This window comes from Patiria miniata, unplaced genomic scaffold (assembly GCF_015706575.1).
Source record: "Patiria miniata isolate m_02_andy unplaced genomic scaffold, ASM1570657v1 HiC_scaffold_3, whole genome shotgun sequence".
Classification (NCBI taxonomy): domain Eukaryota; kingdom Metazoa; phylum Echinodermata; class Asteroidea; order Valvatida; family Asterinidae; genus Patiria; species Patiria miniata.
This window is the reverse complement of record NW_024037069.1, coordinates 28974809-28995844: the sequence shown is the minus strand read 5'-3', so window position 1 is coordinate 28995844 and position 21036 is coordinate 28974809. Positions and strand designations below refer to the sequence as shown.

The window sequence follows — 21036 nt, the reverse complement described above, 5'->3', positions numbered from 1 at the left end:
AGCGAAGTTGCATTCTCCTCCCTCACCAGACTGCATCCACTTGCCTTCCTCCTCCCTGTCATTGCATCCGATCCAAAGATGCCCCACAGAAACGTTCGCCGTGAAGTTCGTGAACAGCTCCCAGATGAAATGATATTCCTTCAAGGAGTTTGGAACAGCCAATGCACCGCCCATCTCCGAACAGGCAGCATCACCTAGGTCCCACGTCAAAGACTTCGTTGGCAAGCCTCGGCGTGAAAACACGGCACACACAATCGCAGCATTCAGCCAAAGCAACTTCATCGTGCAAAGTTGAACAATCTTACAAATACAATCTCAAGTTTTGTACTGAAAGAGAAAATGCAACAGTCGACCGTCAGAAACTCTCTCTGGGTAAATTTTGAAATGAAAACGTCGTCGACAACGCCTTGAAATGGCTTGGCTGTTTGCAAGAAACAGACTGTTCATGATAACCATGATGAGAGGCCAAGTAAAAAAAAATGTCCAGCGCCCTGCCTTTGTAAATATTTATTTATTTTCCTCCAAAATGGCCGCCCGAAAGAAGATTTTTTTTTTTAAAGATGGCCGCCAGCTTATTTTTAGGCTAAATTAAAAAAATAATATGTTTAGCATTATTTTTCTTTTGAATTTGTTTTTTTTAATTACGAAAAAATGATAAAAAACAGTGACATCATTCTTGCCTCTCAAGTTGTCTGTTGCATCCATAATATAAAGCTAAATACGATGCCATTCCTGAGTCCAAGTGGCGACCATTTAAAAAAAAAAAGTGGCCGCCATCTTGAAAAAATAGTCGGGCGGCCATTTTGGAAAGAAAAAGGGCCTCCTCTTTTTTTTTCAAAAATGCAGGACGCTATACTGTTATAAACATGTTTTTTTTTAAAGTTTTAAGTGGCTGCCACTTGGACTCTGGAAATGACATGGGCACAACGGACAAAGAGGCCGAAATGATATCAATGTTTAAAATATATATTTTTTCGGTAAAAAAAAGAAAGGAGGCAGCCTGTTTTTTTATATTTGACCTTACAAGAAAATTAAATCCTTTCTGCGTATATTTTCCCTTAGAGATGCAGACCAGTAAATCGGTCCGAAATTGTCTACGCCGGCCGAATCACGATTTGCATGCCCTCAAAATCTTCAGTATTTGAGCATGCTGTGGGCCATGAACTTGAGGGTTTGTAAAAATTATGGGTTGAAGCCGTGCACAGGACTGGGAGCTATCAGTTCTGTGTAATTTGGACCCTAAAAGCGCTCTATTTTGCAATGGAGTGTAGGCATCGTTTTTCAAAATGGCGATGGGCTTCAGGACTATTTTCAGGGGTGATCATCTTCAGATGGAAATTTCTCCTAAAAGTCTTTAGTTGACCCCCCAAAAATTAAAAAGAAAATGAAAGATGATGAAATAAGCTTTAATTTGATGTGTGTCTCGAACACCTTGGAGAGTTGAAAGTATTTTCCCGAATTTTTGAAGTTGGAGCATTTACCATTGGGGTCTATGGAAGTTTATTTACTGGTCTGCTACCATAGGGACCGAGTTGACCTGGGACCGAGTTGACCTGTGACCGAGTTGACCTGGGAATATAGCTCTATGTCTAGGACCGAGTTGACTCGGGACCGAGTTGACTGCTGTGGCTGGGACCGAGTTGGTTACAGACCATAGAGCTGTGTTACAGACCGAGTTGACCTAAAACCGTACAGTATTGTACCCAACCCCAGCCTGCGTCAGACCAAGGGATTTTGTTTTTTAGTCAGTTGTTGTCATTGATCTTCTTGGCGCGCCACACTGGCACCGCGGCCAAGCCCCTTCATTCGCGCGACCTACCATTGCCCATTGGTGGAGAAGTCAGCAGGGCTGGGCTTTCAAAGGTATTTTTATCGAGTATTTTGCGTGATTTTGGCATCTTTTGAGGTTGCGCCGTGGTTGTGTATTTCCTAACAAAATTTGAAATGTATCTCAGTAACACAGATTCATGACTTTATTTTTGTATCTTCATTTTTGGGAGCAACTATAGAATGCAGGGCGCCACGCCGAAGCAAGGTTTTTTATTTCGCAGTGGCTATTGTTACGGCAGCCGTAACGCATTTCCCATTTTCTATCGTTACGGTAGACTGCAACCTGGCAACTTTTATAAAAAAACATGACAAGAAAATATAAAATTAGAAGGAAAAAAGTGAATTTGAACTTTATGAAATTCGGACTTTATTTCCCTTTTAAAAAAAATCCTCCAAAGCCTCAGGTTAGAAAAGGAAAAAAATTCGAGTGCAAAACTGAGATTCGAACCCGCAACCTCGCGGTGCAAAATCCTACCCTCTATCGGCTGAGCTGGCGCACTGCTCGATAAAACGTGGAGAAACAAATAATTATATACCCGCGTGCGTATCAAAAAAATATCGTAGAGGGCGCTAAACAACGAGTGCCGTAACGATAGCCACTTCGTTTTTATTTTGCGTGGAGGCGTGGATGGAATAGGAGTAATAGATATGCAAACCTGCAAAAAGTGCTAAGTATAGCGAAGGAATGCACTGCACTTGTCTTCTAAGCTTCTCATGAAGGATCGGAAGGGAGGGCGTGCTTGTAAATGTGTTGGGGGCACTGTCTGGAGTGGCGGAGGCGCGGTGTCTTGGAGTCGCAGAATCGCGGAGACGCGGGGCACTGGAGTGGCGGAGGCGCAGAGTCGCGGAGTCGCAGAGACTCGCGCCGATAGAGGGCGCAATTCTCGGCGGAATTTTTTTGAGAACGAAGCATCCATATCCATTTTAAATGGGCGCGCAAATTAGGAAGGGAGGAGGGCGACAGGGCACTGTCTGGAGTGACGGAGGCGCGGAGTCTTGGAGTCGCAGAATCGCTTTAAATGGGCGCGCAAATTAGGAAGGGAGGAGGGCGACGGGGCACTGTCTGGAGTGACGGAGGCGCGGAGTCTTGGAGTCGCAGAATCGCTTTAAATGGGCGCGCAAATTAGGAAGGGAGGAGGGCGACGGGGCACTGTCTGGAGTGGCGGAGGCGCGGAGTCTTGGAGTCGCAGAATCGCGGAGACGCGGGGCACTGGAGTGGCGGAGTCGCGGAGTCGCAGAGACGCGCACCGATAGAGGGCGCAATTCTCTGCGGCTCCACGACTCCACGATCGATTTTCGGAGGTAGGTCGACTGCGGTTCCACGCCTCCACGCAGCCGTACGGAGGCGTGGATGTAGAGTAAAGTGGCCCTGCATTCTATAGTTGTACCCATTTTTGCAGAAATGCCTTTAATAAATCGAAGTGGCTATCGTTACGGCAGCTGTTGTTTAGCGCCCTCTACTATACTTTCTTGATACGCACGCAGGTTTATAATTATTTGTTTCCCCACATTTTAGCAAGCAGTGCGACAGCTCAGTTGATAGTTTTTAGAGGGTAAGATTTTGCACCGCGAGGTTGCGACTTGCGGGTTCGCATCTAAGTTTTGCACTCAAATTTTTTCCCTTTTCTAACCTGAGGCTTTGGAGGATTTTTTTTTAAATAAAAGGGAAATAAAGTCTGAATTTCATAACGTTCAACTTCATTTTTTTTTCTTCTAATTTTATATTTTCTTATGTTTTTATAAAAGTTGCAGTACTAGGCCTACCGTAACGATAGAAAATGGGAAATGCGTTACGGCTGCCGAAGCGATAGCCACTGCATTAATAAATAGGCCTAGGCCCCCTACCTAAACTGTAAACATAACGCTAAGGATCATCCTAACTAGCCTACCTCTTCACTCCTTCAGCCTGTTTCATCATGTTCATTGAGATTGTTAATTTATAAAGTGGTGTCAGGTTGCAAAAAGGTTTTTCATATTTAGGCTATGCAATTTAACATGTTTAATGCAGGAATTGATTTCAAACAATAACATAAAGAAACAAGTCTTTTTGGGTAGAACCGTAAACATGATGACATCAAAGTCTTCGTAGCTTAACTCCAGCGTTCATGCGATAAGCATTAGAGCTGGAGTTACTCAAGCTAATGACATCGCCAAGTCAAGTGTTGTTTTAATCCGGTTCGTTAGTAAAAACGTCATACACGCGCGCACACCACTGATTCCTAGCGCCCATTGGCTGCAAACGCTCGAACTGCGTTAACTTCCGGTTCAAATCGTGCAGAAAGTGCTGGAGGTGACGTCACACTAACGAACCGGATAGCTCCAAGCTGCCAAGGTCTAGGTGCGGCATTGAAAACGGTGGGAAAACCAGAATGGAGACAAATTCTTCCCCTAGAACTATTACTCGAACTATTAATAGTAAGGCCAACAAAAAACATATTTGGTCTCTGGTCACACAAAGTTCCGCAATTGACACGGCCACGCGGCTTTTTTTTTTTTTTAGCTTTTTTTTTTTTTCTCTTCAAGCTTGGATTGTACAGACAAGGTGGGATACTATTTTGCTTTTTTGGTGTCCTCATGTACATTGGTGTCCTCCATAATTTGCCTTGGTGCTTTCGAATATTTGCCTTGGTGCAATTTCCCATTCCTTGGTGCTCTTTGGTAAAAAAAATTGAGGAGGTGCGGCAATAGAGGGCGCTGTTGGAGCTACCGCGGAACATTTTTGGAAAAAAAAGATTGACGCGCATGATTAAAATCGACGCGCGCGCTGACCAGAGACCGACTTATTTTTTTTTTGGCCTAATACCCATAGTTTTAGGGGTAGGCCTATCCATCTACATCATAACATAGGCCTAGGCCTACATAACATACATGTATTAATTTATATGCATACAGCAAAATTTACTATAGTCTGCAACTCTGCATAAATAAATGAGCTACCTGTTCAGCATGTTCAGTACATTTGGTTTCAGATTGCGCACATTATTCAATCTGCTTTTAGGTCAACTAATCCACAAATTCAGGTGAAATGGGATTTATAGTTACCTTGATTGAGTGATGGAGATACTAGATTTAAGCTCTTATAATATTGAAAATGCGATGTCAAAAGTACGTTTGCCACTTTTCATCGTTTTAGATCGGTTTAAACAGTTCCCCATCGGATCAAAAACTGTTTCTCTCATAAAAAAATCATCACGCCAGAAAATAATTTTTTTTTCCAGCCAGAATCACCCGGAATGAAGTGGATTTTCTGATAAAGTATTATTTGATTTTTAGAAATAGAGTTGATTTCAGAGAATTTCAGTAAAATTTTGAAAAGAAAACTTGCTTTTGAAATGATTTTGAAAATGCTTTTAAAACCTTCGTCTGAAGCACGACGGTTTAAATTAAAACATGTACGGACTGATAAACATTTGACCCATTACAGAACACGTCACATAAAAATTGATTACATGCATGAAGTTGGGTCGAACTTACACGCCCGATCCGGAACTAGGCAAAAACATGCGTGCTGTCTTTGAAAATGTTCAAATACTGGAGACTCTTCAACTTATTTTGATTCAACTAACATTCAATGCGACTGTAGAGTAGGCCTACCCAAAAATATTTGGAATCACACGTTCTGAGTGACGGACCGAGGAGAAAATTTATCGGACATTCACGGCTCCCGTGATTTTCTACAAACCGTCCACACATGTCAAAGGGCGAGTGGGAAATCAGGCCGAAATTCTTTTCTAGGGATTTTATCGGAGATATTTTGTTAGCTTACATTTTGCTTTTCAAAATGCACTTCATCAGAAAATATAGTATTGGAGACCAATCCAAAAGAGGAGAGGTAGATTTTCATTTGAAGCGATCCGGAACTAGGAAAAATCCGGAACTAGGAAAAAGACCATTCTTATCACGATATTCAATAACTTCCATTGGAAAAGGATCAGTCATTCGAGAAAGAAAAAAGAGCCGCGTTGAATGTGTAGAATTTTTGGTTTACCGATATTTCTGAATAGTCACGCAAGGTACCCTGAATCCCTTCCGCGCAAAACGGTAGGAGCCCTGGAAAAAATGTTGCACCCTGATGTCACTTTTTCTTCATATATCATCTCAATGAAGGTCAGTCATTGCAAAAATGATGATAAGACGTGAATCTGGGACTGAGAAACATTTCCAATTTTGTTAGGAAATACCAGTACTTAGTAAATTTTCTTGACTCTCCATAGACTTTGTACACAACCGCTGAAGTCAGGCTGTAACATTTTTTCCGGAGCCCTCCGAGTACCTGTCAAATCATATGCGCGTGCACTGGATGGAGGGAACGGGTACCTTGGCACTAGGGCTCCTATGAAATGTCTTCATCCAGGGTTTTGAATGTCTAGACTATCCAATGACATGTATGGCGATCTATATCGCCATGTTAGCTTGGAAAACCCAGCTCTGAGGCAGCATCTCCAAAGTCGGAATGCTCAGAACGTTCTCACTGGAACGACGTGTTCCGGGGCATTCCATTTGGTGAATGCTAGCTGTTGTGTGAAACTGTCTCATTTTTAGCTCTCTTTTCTGAGATTGGCGTTTTTTTTCCAAAGATCTCAAATTTTATCACATCGTCATGGGGTTCTGCGGTATTTCCCCAATTTTCCCTGCCGAAAGGATAGGAGTTACAGCTTTTCAAAGAGTTACTGAAGCTTGACAGATCTGCTAAAGCTACTGAAACTGGCAACGTTCTTTTGAAAAGCCTTTGTACATGTACATGTATATAGTTAAATACTTTTCATACATGTGTTCACGGTTACATGCGTAATGTACAATGTAAGCCAATCCTTTCAATGTCCTTCTGTATAATTGTTTGTGAAAAAACCCTGCATGATTTTTCACTTATACCCATTCCTTGTGCTCCATGTATTACCATAAAAAGGGTAAAACATTCCAGTTATCTACACGTACACTGCAGTTCAATGGTATATTTTGAACAAACATGTTGACGACTAAGAAAATCCGCCAACATAGGGCTGGAGATCTCAGTTGGTGGAGCACCGGAACGGCAATTGGGAGGCTGCAGGTTCAAACCCTGCTCCAGTCAATTTCTTTGTTTGAATTTTTAGTTTAAACTGTTTAACTGTGGACATTAACTCTAACCCCTTGAGCATTTTTACTAGAAAATATCCTGAATCCGCCAAAATCCACTTATTGTGTCATGCACAAAAATGTTGGTGTTGGTGACTACTCAGTATGGAGGTATCCTGAATCAATCAAAATCCTGCAGTACCGCCAGGCTTACAATCCTGAATCCATCAAAATCCCCCTGTTTTCAATGTGGAGGTATCCTGAATCTGCCAAAATACTCCAAAAGAGGGGTATGGATTTAGGTACGTTAGAGTTAAATATGAAGTTACAGACCACATGTACAATGTAATTCACTTCTGTTAGACGTGTGGCTGCAAAACGGTCGGACGTTACCACGAGTTGCTAGATGACCTTGATCTAGGAAGTCATTGCATTATTTAAATACAAAGGGCTTGTCGTCAGTTACTATTGTAAGACCATTCAGGAAACTAGAGTCTGATGAATATGTTGTGCTGCCTTCCTGTATGAAGGGAAACACCCTAGAATGGTTAACATGCATACATATACATGTACATAGTCTTCATATTTTCTTCATGAGGACAACAGGGCCCCCAGGGGAACAGTTCATTGACAACTTATGGGGCTTACCCTGGTAAAATAGCACGAAATAAATAAATAAATAAATAAATAAGACTCTGAAGAATTTTGTACTTCTGCATCAAAGGTCATTACATAAATTTGGGGTCCAAAGTATGACATTTTTCCTGTCCCTGTTAATTGCCATTTACTTTGCAATTTACCATTCAGGTATCATTAAGAATGACTTCAAATTTTTTTTTTTTTTTTTTGACAAAAATTTGCTATTCGTAATCACTCCTGGAGGACGACTGCATTACAGATTGCATCTGAATCATAAAATCGTATATAATAGGCCTGAGACCTAATGACGTCGCGCTTTGTTTACATGTGCGCTTTCCTATGTGGTAGACGGCCCTACTTCGTCTGGCGTCGTGACTTCGCTCCCATAGGAAAGCGCATATAATGTAAACAAAGCCAATACGTCATTAGGTTTAAGGACTATTTTCAGATGTTCATGTACATGTACGTAACACAGATGGGAAAAAGTTGACACCAAAATTATAGAATGACCCTTGCACGATTACGTGCCTCTTATTTTCACCGTCCTTAAAATTTAAAATCATTTCAAAATGTCTTCCAATAATTCATTTTGTATTTTGTAGGAACATTGTGGTAATTAAATCTTATTTACTGTTTTCTTTTGTTGTTGTTGGTATGTTTGTTTACAGATTTGAGCACTTGACATTGTTGTGTGCACTCACAGACCAGCATTGCCATGGCGTGTGGCTGTACTTGTGTCGGCTCAGCAGAAGATGTAAGATTTTGGCGATTTAACTTATCAGAAATTGTACTGGTAAACTGATTATGCTTAATATGGGTTTAGGATGGTCCGACTGTTTATGTGTACAGTTTACCATATGGTGTTGGAATTTGCATGAGTGAGAAAGGTTCCTAGTAAATCACTGCAGTGGATTGGTGTTTAAGACCAGGTAAACAGAAAAATTGTAACTACATTGTACATGCAGACGCCTACATATGATCGTACACAAAAAAAATTGCCAAAAAAAAAAAAAAAAAAAACCCCTACCTACCGGTACCTACCCTATTTTCAAATGCCATGTAATCGGAAGCAGAACTAGGTATTTTTTTTTGGCCTAATTACATCTTCATCCCTTAAAAATTCGTTAAAGAGCCATTTTCCCTTGAAATTACAGTTAACTAAATTTTCACAGATTTTTCAACATATTAAGCCAGATTAGGAGTCCGTGAAAACACCCTTAAGAAAGTCCTTTGTTTACCCATGGACCCAGTGTACCGTTATGTATAACCAATGATAATCCCCAGTGGCCAGGATCATTAAAAAACCGTGAAAATACCCTTACAGGATTAGTCCTATATAAGCCCCATGTAAATGTCCGTGAAACATCTCTTAAAGATTCTTTTCACAGGGGAAACGGACTTTTAACCCTAACCTCCCTGAATCCTCCAAAATCCTTTTTGCAAATTGGAGGAATTTGCAGGATTGAGGTTACATGGCCAAAGTGCGTTGCTGATTTCGGAGTACGCACTGTGTCAAGGTCTTGGGCCGGACCTTGTGTTGTTTATGCTCAGCCGTGCATACAATTAGTCCTTGATTATACTTGACATCCTCCGCACTGCTCCAGGATGTCACTGCCTCTGCCTCAGCCTATTGACAGTCATAGCCGGAGGATTTTGCAGGATTCAGGCAGTGGTCACCCCTCCATGGACCATATTCAAGAAACAACAGAGGAATTTGCAGGATTGAGGCTATATGCTATTTTTCCATGAGGCCAATTGGAGGATTTTGCAGGATTGAGGCTACATCCTAGCAAAAAGGCCTAGGGAGTTAGGGTTAATGAAAGTTTAAGGGATCAGATAAGTAGCCTCTGTCTTGACAAATCCTACCAAATCCACCAAACCACCTTTTAGAAATTGGAGTATCAGGGTTTATTTTGCTTTTTGTAGGCGCCCGACTCTGGGAAGTTGACGCCCATTGAGAAGCGAGGATGCACCGACTGCTTGTGTTGCATCATCTTCTTCCTTTTCTGGATTGGCATGGTGAGCATACTTTGAATAAATTCTTCTCAGCATTAGTGGTTGATTTGTGACGTAGTACACCTGCGCACTAAAAGCAATGTGTGAATGCCTCTAAGTCAAATGATGGTCAAAACTCTTGGCTGTCTGTTGCGCTTCATGATGTCTGCGGCTATTGGTAACCATGGATATTATATCTATATTACTCGATTAGTTGATATTACTTTGATATCAATGTCATCGATAACATTTTTTTTATCATATGGAGATATCAATCATTTCAATATTGGGGAATTATACCAACAATTTTGATATTTTTGTCCGCTGCACAGTTTGTCCAGGGATGACAATTTATATTTTGGGACTAACAGCACTGCTTTGGATCAAGCCTGAACCGGTGCATATTTTAGCTATTATTCATGTGGGTTTCCTTGATATCAATATAGTATACAAATATTGAATGCTTCGAGTGGTGTAGTAAAACGGGCCTCCCTCGCCTCGAGGGAAAATAGAATGGTCCATGGATCATCGAGGGAGGCTAGTTTTACTTCACCACGAGATAAAGCATTAAATATTTGTTTTATAACACTTCACCCACAGATTCTGCTTTGTACAATATTTTAAATTATTTAACAGTAAAAAAAACTTCAATTTCAATACAAATTGGTGGAAAGTGTATTTCTCTCTTCCTAACTACCCCTTCGCGAAATGTTTGAACCCAACTCTGTGGCGCGCTCTCCTTGGAACAAAACGCGCTGCGTGCAACGCGCACACCAGCATGCATTTGCACACAAATACCGCGCCGTGGAAATAGTACTTTCGTTGCTAATGGTATAGTACTTTGGTTGCTACGGGTATAGTACTTTTGGCCGTGCACAGAAAGATAGCAAAAATAGAAAGTATCATGTGACTCGCTCTCGGCCAGTCAAGACACAGAATCTGTGGGTGAGGTGTTATAATCTTTAATATGTATATAATGAAAACCGATATTCTCGATAATGGATTTCCAATATATCAATTATTGACAATTCTGATATCAACGGACCCTAGGTAACCAGCTGGAACCTTACCCCATGCTGCAGTTTCAAATAAGCGACTAGAGAAGTCCAAACATCCCTTGTTCGAGCAAAGGTAGTCGAGCGATGGTTAGCTGTGGTTACCTATAGTTCGCACCCAATCCTCTCCCCCTTTGTACAACAAGGCGTACTTGTTTACTTCTAAACCCTTTCCTTACCATGGGTGACTTTTTTCGACAAGGAACTACCCCTCTGCTTGCTTACCGTACGCGACTTTAGTCGACGACCAGGAAACCACACAGAACACCCTCAACACAGATTTATTCACAGCTTTTCAGAAAGCTGGCATGTTGGTTTGTTTGGCCTCCCATACATCAACCGTATGCCATCTGGAGTAGTGTTTTCGGATCATGTTTAATGGTGTGGTTTATTTATAGTGTTACCATTACAAAAACTTAACTCTTTCGCTACGGCAAGCCGCTGGCAGCGGCTCGGTGACGTCACTGTAAATAAATAGGGGTATCCCCATGGCGTGTGCCTTAGTTTCATAATTTATATCGTATAACCTCTGACCCTAGTTTGAGCCGCTGCCAACGGCTCTCCGTCTCGCCGGGGTCTGCTGCAGGTTATTTTGAGCAGGTTGTTTACAGAGAGACATTTAAAGATGGCGGCGTCCACATCGACACACGGCGGAATTTCCAGCGATTTATTACGTACCAACGTGAAAAAATTGGGAAATTAAATTCAGTAGCGAAAGAGTTAAGAGAAGTGCTTCAGATGTATCTTTCGTATACTGCAGTTCTTCATTGCGGGTTACTCTATCGCCACGGGCAACGTCCTCCGCCTCATCTATGGCTACGACAGCTATGGCAACATCTGCGGGATGAAGAACTCCAAGATTGAGAACGTGACCCAATCGGGCATGGACATGACCGACAGAACGTGAGTCCCTTGACTACATGACAGGCTAAAAAAAAAAAGTCTCCGGTTTCTGGTATGGAGCTTGTCCAAAAAGTGGTGCGGCGACGCGGCTTTTTTTTTTTACCTGACTTTTTTGCTTCAAATGACGGCTGATGACTGCGAATGGTGCCCGACTAAACTTAGTGAAAATATATGGGAGTCCAGAGAGGCCACATAAAGCTTATTCTCGATCATAACCCCATCTAAAAACACGTTAAAATTGTGCAGCAGCAGGATTCCAGTCAAACCAGTGAGTTTGGCGGTTTTGAGACATCATCTTTCATTGAAAAAAAAACTTTTTCAGTTTGCCGACGCGCATGGCTACGGCGACGTGCGCGCATACCAGAAACCGGAGACTTTTTTTTTTGGCCTAAACATCCATTTTGTAACGACTTCAAATTTTCTGAAATCTCATTTTAGTTTCTTTTATTGGACAGGGGTGTACACGGGAAGGTATTTCCTAAGCACTCGACATGGCTAATACTTACGACTCGGCGGGTATTCCTAGGACTATATATCACACTACAGACTTGTTCCATTTAACCTTGTATTCTATAGACACGTCTTTTTCATGGATGTCCGTAACCCGGCCGCTTCGTTGGAGATTTGCGTTTCCGAGTGCCCCGAGGTGATGCTGAATAACACACAGGACATCAAGGCATTTGCCGAGGAGACGGGATCCAAGCTCTGCGACTACGATGTCAAGGTTGCCGACTATGGGAGTACTGCACAGGGTGTGAATGGGCCTTGTCCAGCGATTGTTTATGGAAGGTAAAGCCAGGGGCGTAAATCCCGGTGGGATGGGGGGTATATATCCCCCACTTTTGACCAGGGGGTATAGGCTATTGAATCATCCCCTCACTTTTTCTAGATGAGAAAACGAAATGCGGATTTCGAGGTATTTTTTTGAACATCCCAACAACGAAAAGGTTTTCAATAGCACTGAAAAGTGGAGAAACAAAGTACAAAAGCTTTAAAAATGCGCCTTTTGATGTAAGCGCGATTATACATATTGATACATCGATATCCTGAAGAGCACCCCCTAGTTTTATGTGGTGTCCAGTGCCCCTCCCCTCCCTCCCCTTTTTTTTGAATTTCCACAGCCAGGCAGTTTTTGGATTATGGCTACTGGGTGAAGCAAAGTCACACCAGGGCTTAAAATTAGGCTCAAGAACTTCAGAAATTGGTACAAAAATTCCACTTTTCTTGAAAGTGACAGCCCGGCAGGTACCATGATTTCACTGGACGCTTGAGGCTATTATTCACTTACACTTACAGTCAAGTAATGTATTTCATAATTATATTGCGGTTTTATTTTTTGATGTTTGCAAGTGTTGTATATTATCCCATCATGCACTTGAGACAGCAGTCAACAATTTTTGCATTGCGCCATCAAATAAAAGTCACAAGGAGTTGTGAACTACTTTGCATGAGATGAGTCGAAACATTAAAGTGTGACCATTGATTTGTGTAAGCTTTCGTGCTGGACATGACATGGGGTGATTTGATGCCTTGCACTACGCATTACACCATTGTGACACCCAGTAGAATGTAAGACACCATTTTTTTGTCAGTATTAATAAAAGTAAAGGGGACGAACCTGTGTTCACAGGAATGGAGTGCCCATCTCTCTTTCGAAGCGATTGGGCCAGACTCTAGTCCATGAAATGCTGCTGTGGGGGGATCGCCACACCTCCTCCACAGCGAGTCTGTTCCCATCATTGAATAATGCCGGTACCCATTTAACACCTGGGTTGAGAGGAGTAATTGAGGTAAAGCGCCTTACTCAAGGGCACAACATGCATGGCCACGGCGGGGCTCGAACCAACAATCTCATGATCGTGAATCCTGTGCCCCACTGCTAGACCACACGTGCCCCAGTATTAATGCCAGTCCTAAGATTTTTGGTTTTTTTGTCTTCATAGTGACGAGTTGCTGAACCGCTGCGTGCCCAAGGACATCGGGAAGCTGAGCAAGGACGCTATTGAGGCTCTCATCAACTTCCTGAATTCCTCTCGGCTCATCTCCAAGATCATGGCGGACCTGTACATGGCACGCTGGGCCATCCTGGGCATGTGCGGCATTGCAGTGGGTCAGTGGCTCTCAGTCACAAGTCAAACACAAATCATCACAAGTTCAATTTTTTTTCTTCAAAATATGACCAAGTCAGTACAAGTCATCACAAGTCATAACAAGTCACAACAAGTACATCACAAGTTATCACATTTCATTACAAGTCACCAAAAGTCATCGCAAGTCATCACAATTATCATAAATCATAACAAGTCGATCACAAGTCACTACCAGTCATGTCCGTTGCAAGCCATCCATTCTCAAGTCAATTGACATGTTATTCAAGTATGACCGAGGTTCGTTAATATTCATTCCTCATTAATGTGGCCTTTTTATTATTGTCACTACTAATACAGCAACATTTAGCTTCCTTTGTTACATCAAAATTATAATGAGACGAAATTAAAGCTTAAAGTCATAACAATTTACCACACAAAAGTCAGTTAATAAAATCTAAGTATACATAAACGTATTAAATCCATTTTAAGTGACAAGTGTAAAACTGACATAATTGTTAATAATTGGTACAGCATTATAAGTTCCCACTTGTCTGTTGATGTTTCTACTTGCTCAAGATCTAAAAACAAAATTGAAGGGAATTTTTTTCTCTCACTTTTGACAGTGTTGGCGTTCATCATGGTATTCCTGATTCGCTTCCTTGCTTCGGTCATTGTGTGGATCATCTACATAGTCTCCATTGTAGGAGCAATTGGTAAGTGTACCCCTCTAGGCCCTGTACCGCCCCAATCCGCCCAATCCGCCCCAATCCGCCCTGCCTATTATGCCCTGTGCCGTCCTAAACTGTCACAGCACACTGGTTTTATGGATTCAGCTGGGACTAAAGAATCAACTTTTGCAACTTTTCCTTCACTTCACATTTATTTAATTAAACAAAATTTAAATTAGGTTTATGCAATTAAACACAATTTCAAATAGGTTTTGCCCTTCACAGACGGATAAACACTGTATACTCAGTGTGTTACCTCCCAAGCGAAAGTTGGAAAAAATCACTCGGGTGGGACTCGAACCCACCACCTCCTGCTTTCTAGTGCAGACGTCTTACCACTCGAACCACCGAGCTAACGGGATCGGTTGGCTGGTTCGAATCTGATGTACATAGCAGCGGGTACCGCATTAACTATTCATAAGATGGAATTTTGCGTCGGGGTGATGTTAATCAAATTAGGTAGGTAACACACTGAGTATACAGTGTTTATACGTCGGTGAAGGGTAAAACTTAATTTGATTTACATCAACCCGATGCAAAATTCCATCTTATAAAAAAAAATTGGAAAACACTGTATGAAGTCTTCTAAAGCTTAGAATTTCCTCAATTTTTTGTTACTTCCCAGTTCTATACCCTCCTGAAACATGTATTTGTGCTGGGTACCTGTACAGAATTTTGTGTATACCTCAAGTGATTTCCTTTACTTTAAAAAAAAATTGATAAAATATTAACAATTTGCCAAACAACCATTTTTTGTAGAATGCCTTTTTAATCGAAATGGTACTCTTCTGCAGAACAAACAGATTTATTTTTAACAAACTGGCCCCCTTTAAAAAAAAAACCTTTCCAGCTGGCACAGTGGCACTGTGGGTGACCTACGCCCTGAGGAAGAAGGAACTGGACGCCATGGACCCAGAGCTTGATGCCGCTGACCGCAATGTCACCACCTTTCTCGTCTTTGCAATCCTGGCCACCATCTTCACGGTATGAATTCAGACAATGATCCCGCAGCATGAGCAGTCACTGATAGTAACTTATCAAAATAGTCCTGGTTCTTATGTTTGATTCCTTCTTTACCATCTTATATTTCTGTAAACTTGAGGACTACTAAAAACCCATACAACAATTTTAAGGGGTGAAAAATTATCTGAACAGCTAGAAATGTGATAATCATTTCAGAGTTTAGACTAGCATTCTACAGTCCCGCCGAACCAAAACAGTGACTCAAGTCGACCCAAATAGAAGATGGTTTCAGACTCACAAACTTTATGCACTATTATTGGATTCTGTATTCGTTCAACATAACCTCAACTGTCATGACTGTCCATCTTTCTGCTTTCTGAACTTCTCATCCATATACTGTTGCAGTACCTAGGTGTAGAAACTAATATATTCCAAAAGCTTCTTTCCACGTGCTGCATCTCTTTGGAATTCCTTGCCTGGTGCTTGTTTCCCTCCAACCTATGATCTGTCCTGTTTCAAGAGGAAAGTTAATTCCTAGCTTCAGTTTTCCTGAGTACTCTTCTTTTAATAACTCTGGCAGTCCTGTACATTGAGTGGCTTTTAGCCTTGTTCAGGGCAAAAATGCCTTAAAAAATGTCACTCTCACTCCTAACTGTTTCAAACATTGAACTTTTGATAAAGGTAAATTTAAATCTCTTAACTCTTTCAGTGCCCGCGAAATTTGAAAAGTTTAACCCTAAAGTGCCCAACTTCGAGCGTTTTTGTTAATTGTTCAAAATTCTGTAAAAAATAAAGTAAATAAGTTTTAGTCACTAAATTTGTTGTTGTTGCTCTCTGGTATATCCTTGATATATTGGAAAGTCAGTAGTAGTCACAAACATAGTGATACACCCTGAAACACTAGCCTGAACACAGGGCAATTCCGCACTTTTTGCAGAAAATACGAGATTTAGTGCTGCGCCCTCTCGCAAGAACTCGAATGAAAAAATAAATACAGGTCATACATGCATGAAAATGGTACCATTAGAAAGAGCGAGAGCGCCCCCTTTTGATAACATATTTACTCTACCTCGTACATGTACGAGGTTTGGCAATTTTAAGTACGAACATTACCTCGTACATATACGAGGTTGGCGCTTTTGTACTAACAAATATACCTCGTACATGTACGAGTTTGGCACTGAAAGAGTTAAATATTTTGGCTCAGAACACTGCCAGATTTAAACCAATCACTCTCTGTACCTTGCCGCAGGTTGTTCTGCTCTTGGTCATCCTGGTGATGCGTAAGCGCGTCGCCTTCACCGTGGAGCTCCTTGATGAGGCAGGCAAGGCCATGGGCGCTATGCCGTTCCTGCTCATCCAGCCTGTCTGGACGTTCCTCATCTTGATTGTATTCTTTGTCTACATCGCCGTGGTGTTTATCGCCCTCTCTGCCACAGGTGTGTACAGCCAAGCGTAACAAATACTTAAGTGTAATATTGCAGAAATTTGTTAAGCTGAGAAAATATTTGCCTAACAGAAACAGGTAACCATCCAGAATGCCATGTTATGGTGCTCAGTGGTCTTGTGTCAAAGGGGAACGCAGAAAGAGAGTGGCGTACCTTGCCTCGGTGTGATGACTGGCCGGTGTATTGTTAACCCTAACTCCCTAGGCCTTTTTGCTAGGATGTAGCCTCAATCCTGCAAAATCCTCCAATTGGCCTCATGGAAAAATAGCATATAGCCTCAATCCTGCAAACTCCTCCGTTATTTCTTGAATATGGTCCATGGAGGGATGACCACTGCCTGAATCCTGCAAAATCCTCCGGCTATGTCTGTCAATAGGCTGAGGCAGAGGCAGTGACATCCTGGAGCAGTGCGGAGGATGTCAAGTATAATCAAGGACTAAACTTATGCACGGCTGAGCATAAACAACGCAAGGTCCGGCCCAAGACCTTGACACAGTGTGTACTCCGAAATCAGCAACGCACATTGGCCATGTAACCTCAATCCTGCAAATTCCTCCAATTTGCAAAAAGGATTTTGGAGGATTCAGGGCGGTTAGGGTAGGTTCCTACCTACCAATAGGTCTCAGAGAGACTTTTTGTCCTGGAATATTCATGGAAAAGTCCAGGAATTTCATTTTAAGACTTCTGTGGGAACCCTGCCACTCTAAACAGTGCCTTCTGTTTTTGTCCACCATTTCGCAAAATAAGGCTACTTGTGTTCATTTCTTTTATCAGGCACACCCAAGCTGGACCCCGAGACCGGTCATGTGATCTATGACCCACCGGAGCCCGTCAGCTACATGTGGTGGTATCACGCCGTGGGGTTCATCTGGACCGCTGAGTTCATCCTGGCCTGCCACCAGTTCGTCATCGCTGGCAGTGTGGTGGAGTGGTACTTCACCAGGTAATTATTGTTATTTCTTTGACGGGTATTCCCAAACACAAGACGTAGCGTCACTCAATTGTTTGAGCTACAAGCTGTAAAGAACAGAAAAGAACGAAAAGGAAGTCAAAGGTACAGTCGATTTAATCTTTGCATGGAACCTCCCCGAATCCTGAAATAAAAAAAAACCGAACAAGCACAATTACAGCCAAGCTGTCACATGTTGGGTGTCGGATTCCTACACTAACTTTGGAGTGCACTTATAGCACAAGATTCAACTTGTAATACTTTTTGTTCAAATAAAGCAGTAAACAGATTGAAAATTCATTCACACTCACATATTTTCTCTCAATGGCAAAAATGAAAATGCAAGTATTAGTTGAGATATCAAGGCCAGTAGAGGTGGCAACCACTTACAGTCAAAGCATGACAGTATCAAGTTACATAAACAGTCACAGCCAGTCAATCCTGCTTTATGTACATGTAGGCTGGGAGCTCTTAACTGTTAAAAACAGTCACTCAATTGATTTTGACTGAAAGGACAACTTTGTACAAAAGTGTTTGTTTGCATAGGAGGGTTTTAAACAGCATATGCCAACCCATTTAAACCCTTCATATTTCAAGAGATATGCATGCAGTGTAGAAGAGCAGTGTTTGCTGAAAGCTGGCATCACTTGACCACAACATCCAAATTGTAAACAAATGTCACACCATCCATTGCTTGGGTGACTGCAATTATAAGCAAGAAGACACTGGTCAACTCCTGTTTAATTGTGAAAAGCATGCACATTTTTATTTCAGTGGTAGCAGGGAAACCTTATTTACAAATCATGTTTGTTGTTGCTTGTGAAGGGACAAGAAGAGCCTAAGCTCTCCGATCCTGAACTCCATCGGTGTCCTGATCTGTAACCATCTGGGCTCCATGGTGTTTGGTGCGTTCATCATCCTGCTGGTGAAGATCCCCCGAGCCATACTGCTGTGGATTCAGATCAAGTAGGTTGGAACCGGTTGGATCTGGTTTGATCCAGTTCCATTCAACTTAAAACAAACAGAAAAAGATGTTGGGCTTTGAACTTTTGATAGTGATAATGTTGCACATGTTGGTGTGAGGACACCATAGGACTCTTGCTGGGGATCCAGATCAAGAAGTAGGTTGGAACAGGTTGGATCTGGTTGGATCCAGTTCAATCTAGATCCAGCTTGTTTGTTTGTTCCAGGGTCCCATTTAATGGAGCAACTAAGAAGGAAATACTTAGAACCATTCACAACATATCACATGATATTTTGGCTGGTGACTTTTTTACTGAAAAAAATTATTGTATGCTTTTGTTAGCAACACAATGAAATTTGCCCTTGTTTTGTCCAGTTAATTCAGACCTTATTAGGAGTGAAGAAATGCTGTCCTGTTTGCGAAACAAAAATAAAAAATCAGCCCAAAATGCCACACCGTATGCTTTTTGCCTGTGACTGGTTCACATCTGATTTGTACTTTCGACAATAAATGGCAACATGTAAAATATGTTTATGGCTGTCCGCATTTCATTTTTCAAGTCAAACCTTTATTTTTGCACTTGTGAGACACCTGAACAGCATTTAGAATTAAAAGAACTTAATGCTGAAGTTAAAAAAAACAATTAAAGTCTGTCGCGAGCCAATGTGGCTCATCAGGCCGGCGTTTATCTCCGGCTTAAGTAGCATGAAACAACTGAGAATATTTCTACTCCCCCTGGATGGGATGCTAGTCCATCGCAGGTTACTCCCCAGCTAATGCCGGTACCCATTTATACTCCTGGGTGGAGAGGGGCAAGTGGGGGTGAAGTGCCTTGCCCAAGGACACAACATATTACCAGCAGCTGGATTTGAACCCCTGACCCTCTGATCATGAGTCACGAACCCTAACCACTAGGCCACACACTCCCCTTAATGTTTAAGGCATTTGAGTAATTGCTTATTTCATCTGTCTCTGTGTGTTGTCCTCATTAAGGTTGAAGGGTTCAGAGGGCTCTATCGGCAAGTTTGTCCTGCGCTGCCTGTCCTGCTGCCTCTGGTGTCTGGAGAAATTCCTCAAGTTCCTCAACGAGAATGCCTACATTGTGATTGGTAAAGTAGAGCTAAAGTTTGCCCGTCTTGAGTGGGGAGTCTTTGTCATTGTGACTTAAAATCGGTTGTAATGTAGAGATGAGTTAAGACCAAGTAAAGATAAACTTGATGACAAATATTCCAAAATTGCGAAGTCCATTGCCGAGTCTTTAAAGACATATAGGATCATGTGCATTTGTCCCAAAAGTAACATTCAAATTATTATCAAAAATCTCACTTGGATTAAAGATCGTACTGGTGCTAAACACCCCGTGAAATTATTCCGTCTGGCATGCTGTCATTTAGAAGAAATCCAGAAATGTTAGTGATTTTCTAAAGATCAATCAATGGACTGAGTTTTGGAAATAAAGGGTGCTACGGACAAGTCGTGTTTCATGATCAAAAGGTTGTGCATGGGTTTTCATTATTTTCTCGAAAAGTGTAATATCCACATAGCTAAAATTTTCCACCGGTTCGGCTTTTAACTTTCTTCTTTGGATTTAGAGTGGTGTTATTATTTGGAACAAAAAAAAATGCATGAAAAGCAAATGATCCTATATGCCTTTAAACTGTTAATTTTAACACATGGTTATTTAGATTGGATTTGTATTTTTCCAGGTATTTCAGCCTTTGGCTAATATGAATAGAAGAATAAAAACAAATAAATTAAGTTGAGATTTTAAATAAGGACATCACCAATCCAGTTGTGCTATGGAATACCATTTTAAAGAGTTGATATGAGGTATGTGGGGTGCTGTGGTCTAATAGCTACGGTGTTCGACTCGTGTGCCGTGGTACATGGGTTCGAATCCTGACCGTGGGAGCATGGTGCTTGTGCTCTTGAGCAAGGCACTTCACCATTCTTGCTTCGTCCTTCAGATGGGACGTAAAGCCGTAGGTCCCGTGTGTTGTGTAATGCACGTTACAGAACCCAGTAACACTTATTGCTAAGAGAAGGGGTTTGCCCCGGTGTTTCTGGCAGTGGCTGCTATATGCGCCGCAGCACCTTGTAAACCATTATAAGGTGCTACATAATGGGTCTCATATTTCTCATAAACTTCATTTACCTGTCTTTAATAATAGACATAATTTCCAGCACCTTGAGTACCTAATTGTTGGTAGATACGTGGGCTATATAAGACTCCGGTATTATTATTATTACGCGTTTTGCAGAGGATATGATGCAAGAGAAATTGTCTTGTTTAACAGAATGAATATACATTTGTCTTCCCTTTTTTTTAGCTATTGAGGGTGGTGGATTCTGCAGTTCGGCAAGAAAGGTAATCAATTTGAAAAACAATTTAAGTTCCTAAAAGAGTTGTAAAAAGT

The 21036-nt window shown here is 41.6% G+C and overlaps 1 protein-coding gene across 2 annotated transcripts in view; it reads left to right on the top strand.

Moving 5' to 3' along the window:
- The first annotated feature begins 1754 nt into the window (after positions 1-1754).
- The window catches only part of LOC119737640 (choline transporter-like protein 1), a 28747-nt gene continuing 9465 nt past the window's right edge, over positions 1755-21036 (top strand). For both annotated transcript variants that reach the window (XM_038212113.1, XM_038212111.1), the window contains exons 1-13: positions 1755-1863; positions 8193-8278; positions 9451-9543; positions 11335-11477; positions 12054-12266; positions 13421-13587; positions 14191-14280; positions 15146-15279; positions 16511-16697; positions 17481-17649; positions 18481-18621; positions 19613-19728; positions 20950-20987. In XM_038212113.1, coding sequence (XP_038068041.1) covers positions 8240-8278; positions 9451-9543; positions 11335-11477; positions 12054-12266; positions 13421-13587; positions 14191-14280; positions 15146-15279; positions 16511-16697; positions 17481-17649; positions 18481-18621; positions 19613-19728; positions 20950-20987 — 1530 coding nt within the window. In that variant the 5' untranslated portion in view covers positions 1755-1863; positions 8193-8239. The remainder of the gene's footprint in view (positions 1864-8192; positions 8279-9450; positions 9544-11334; positions 11478-12053; positions 12267-13420; positions 13588-14190; positions 14281-15145; positions 15280-16510; positions 16698-17480; positions 17650-18480; positions 18622-19612; positions 19729-20949; positions 20988-21036) is intronic.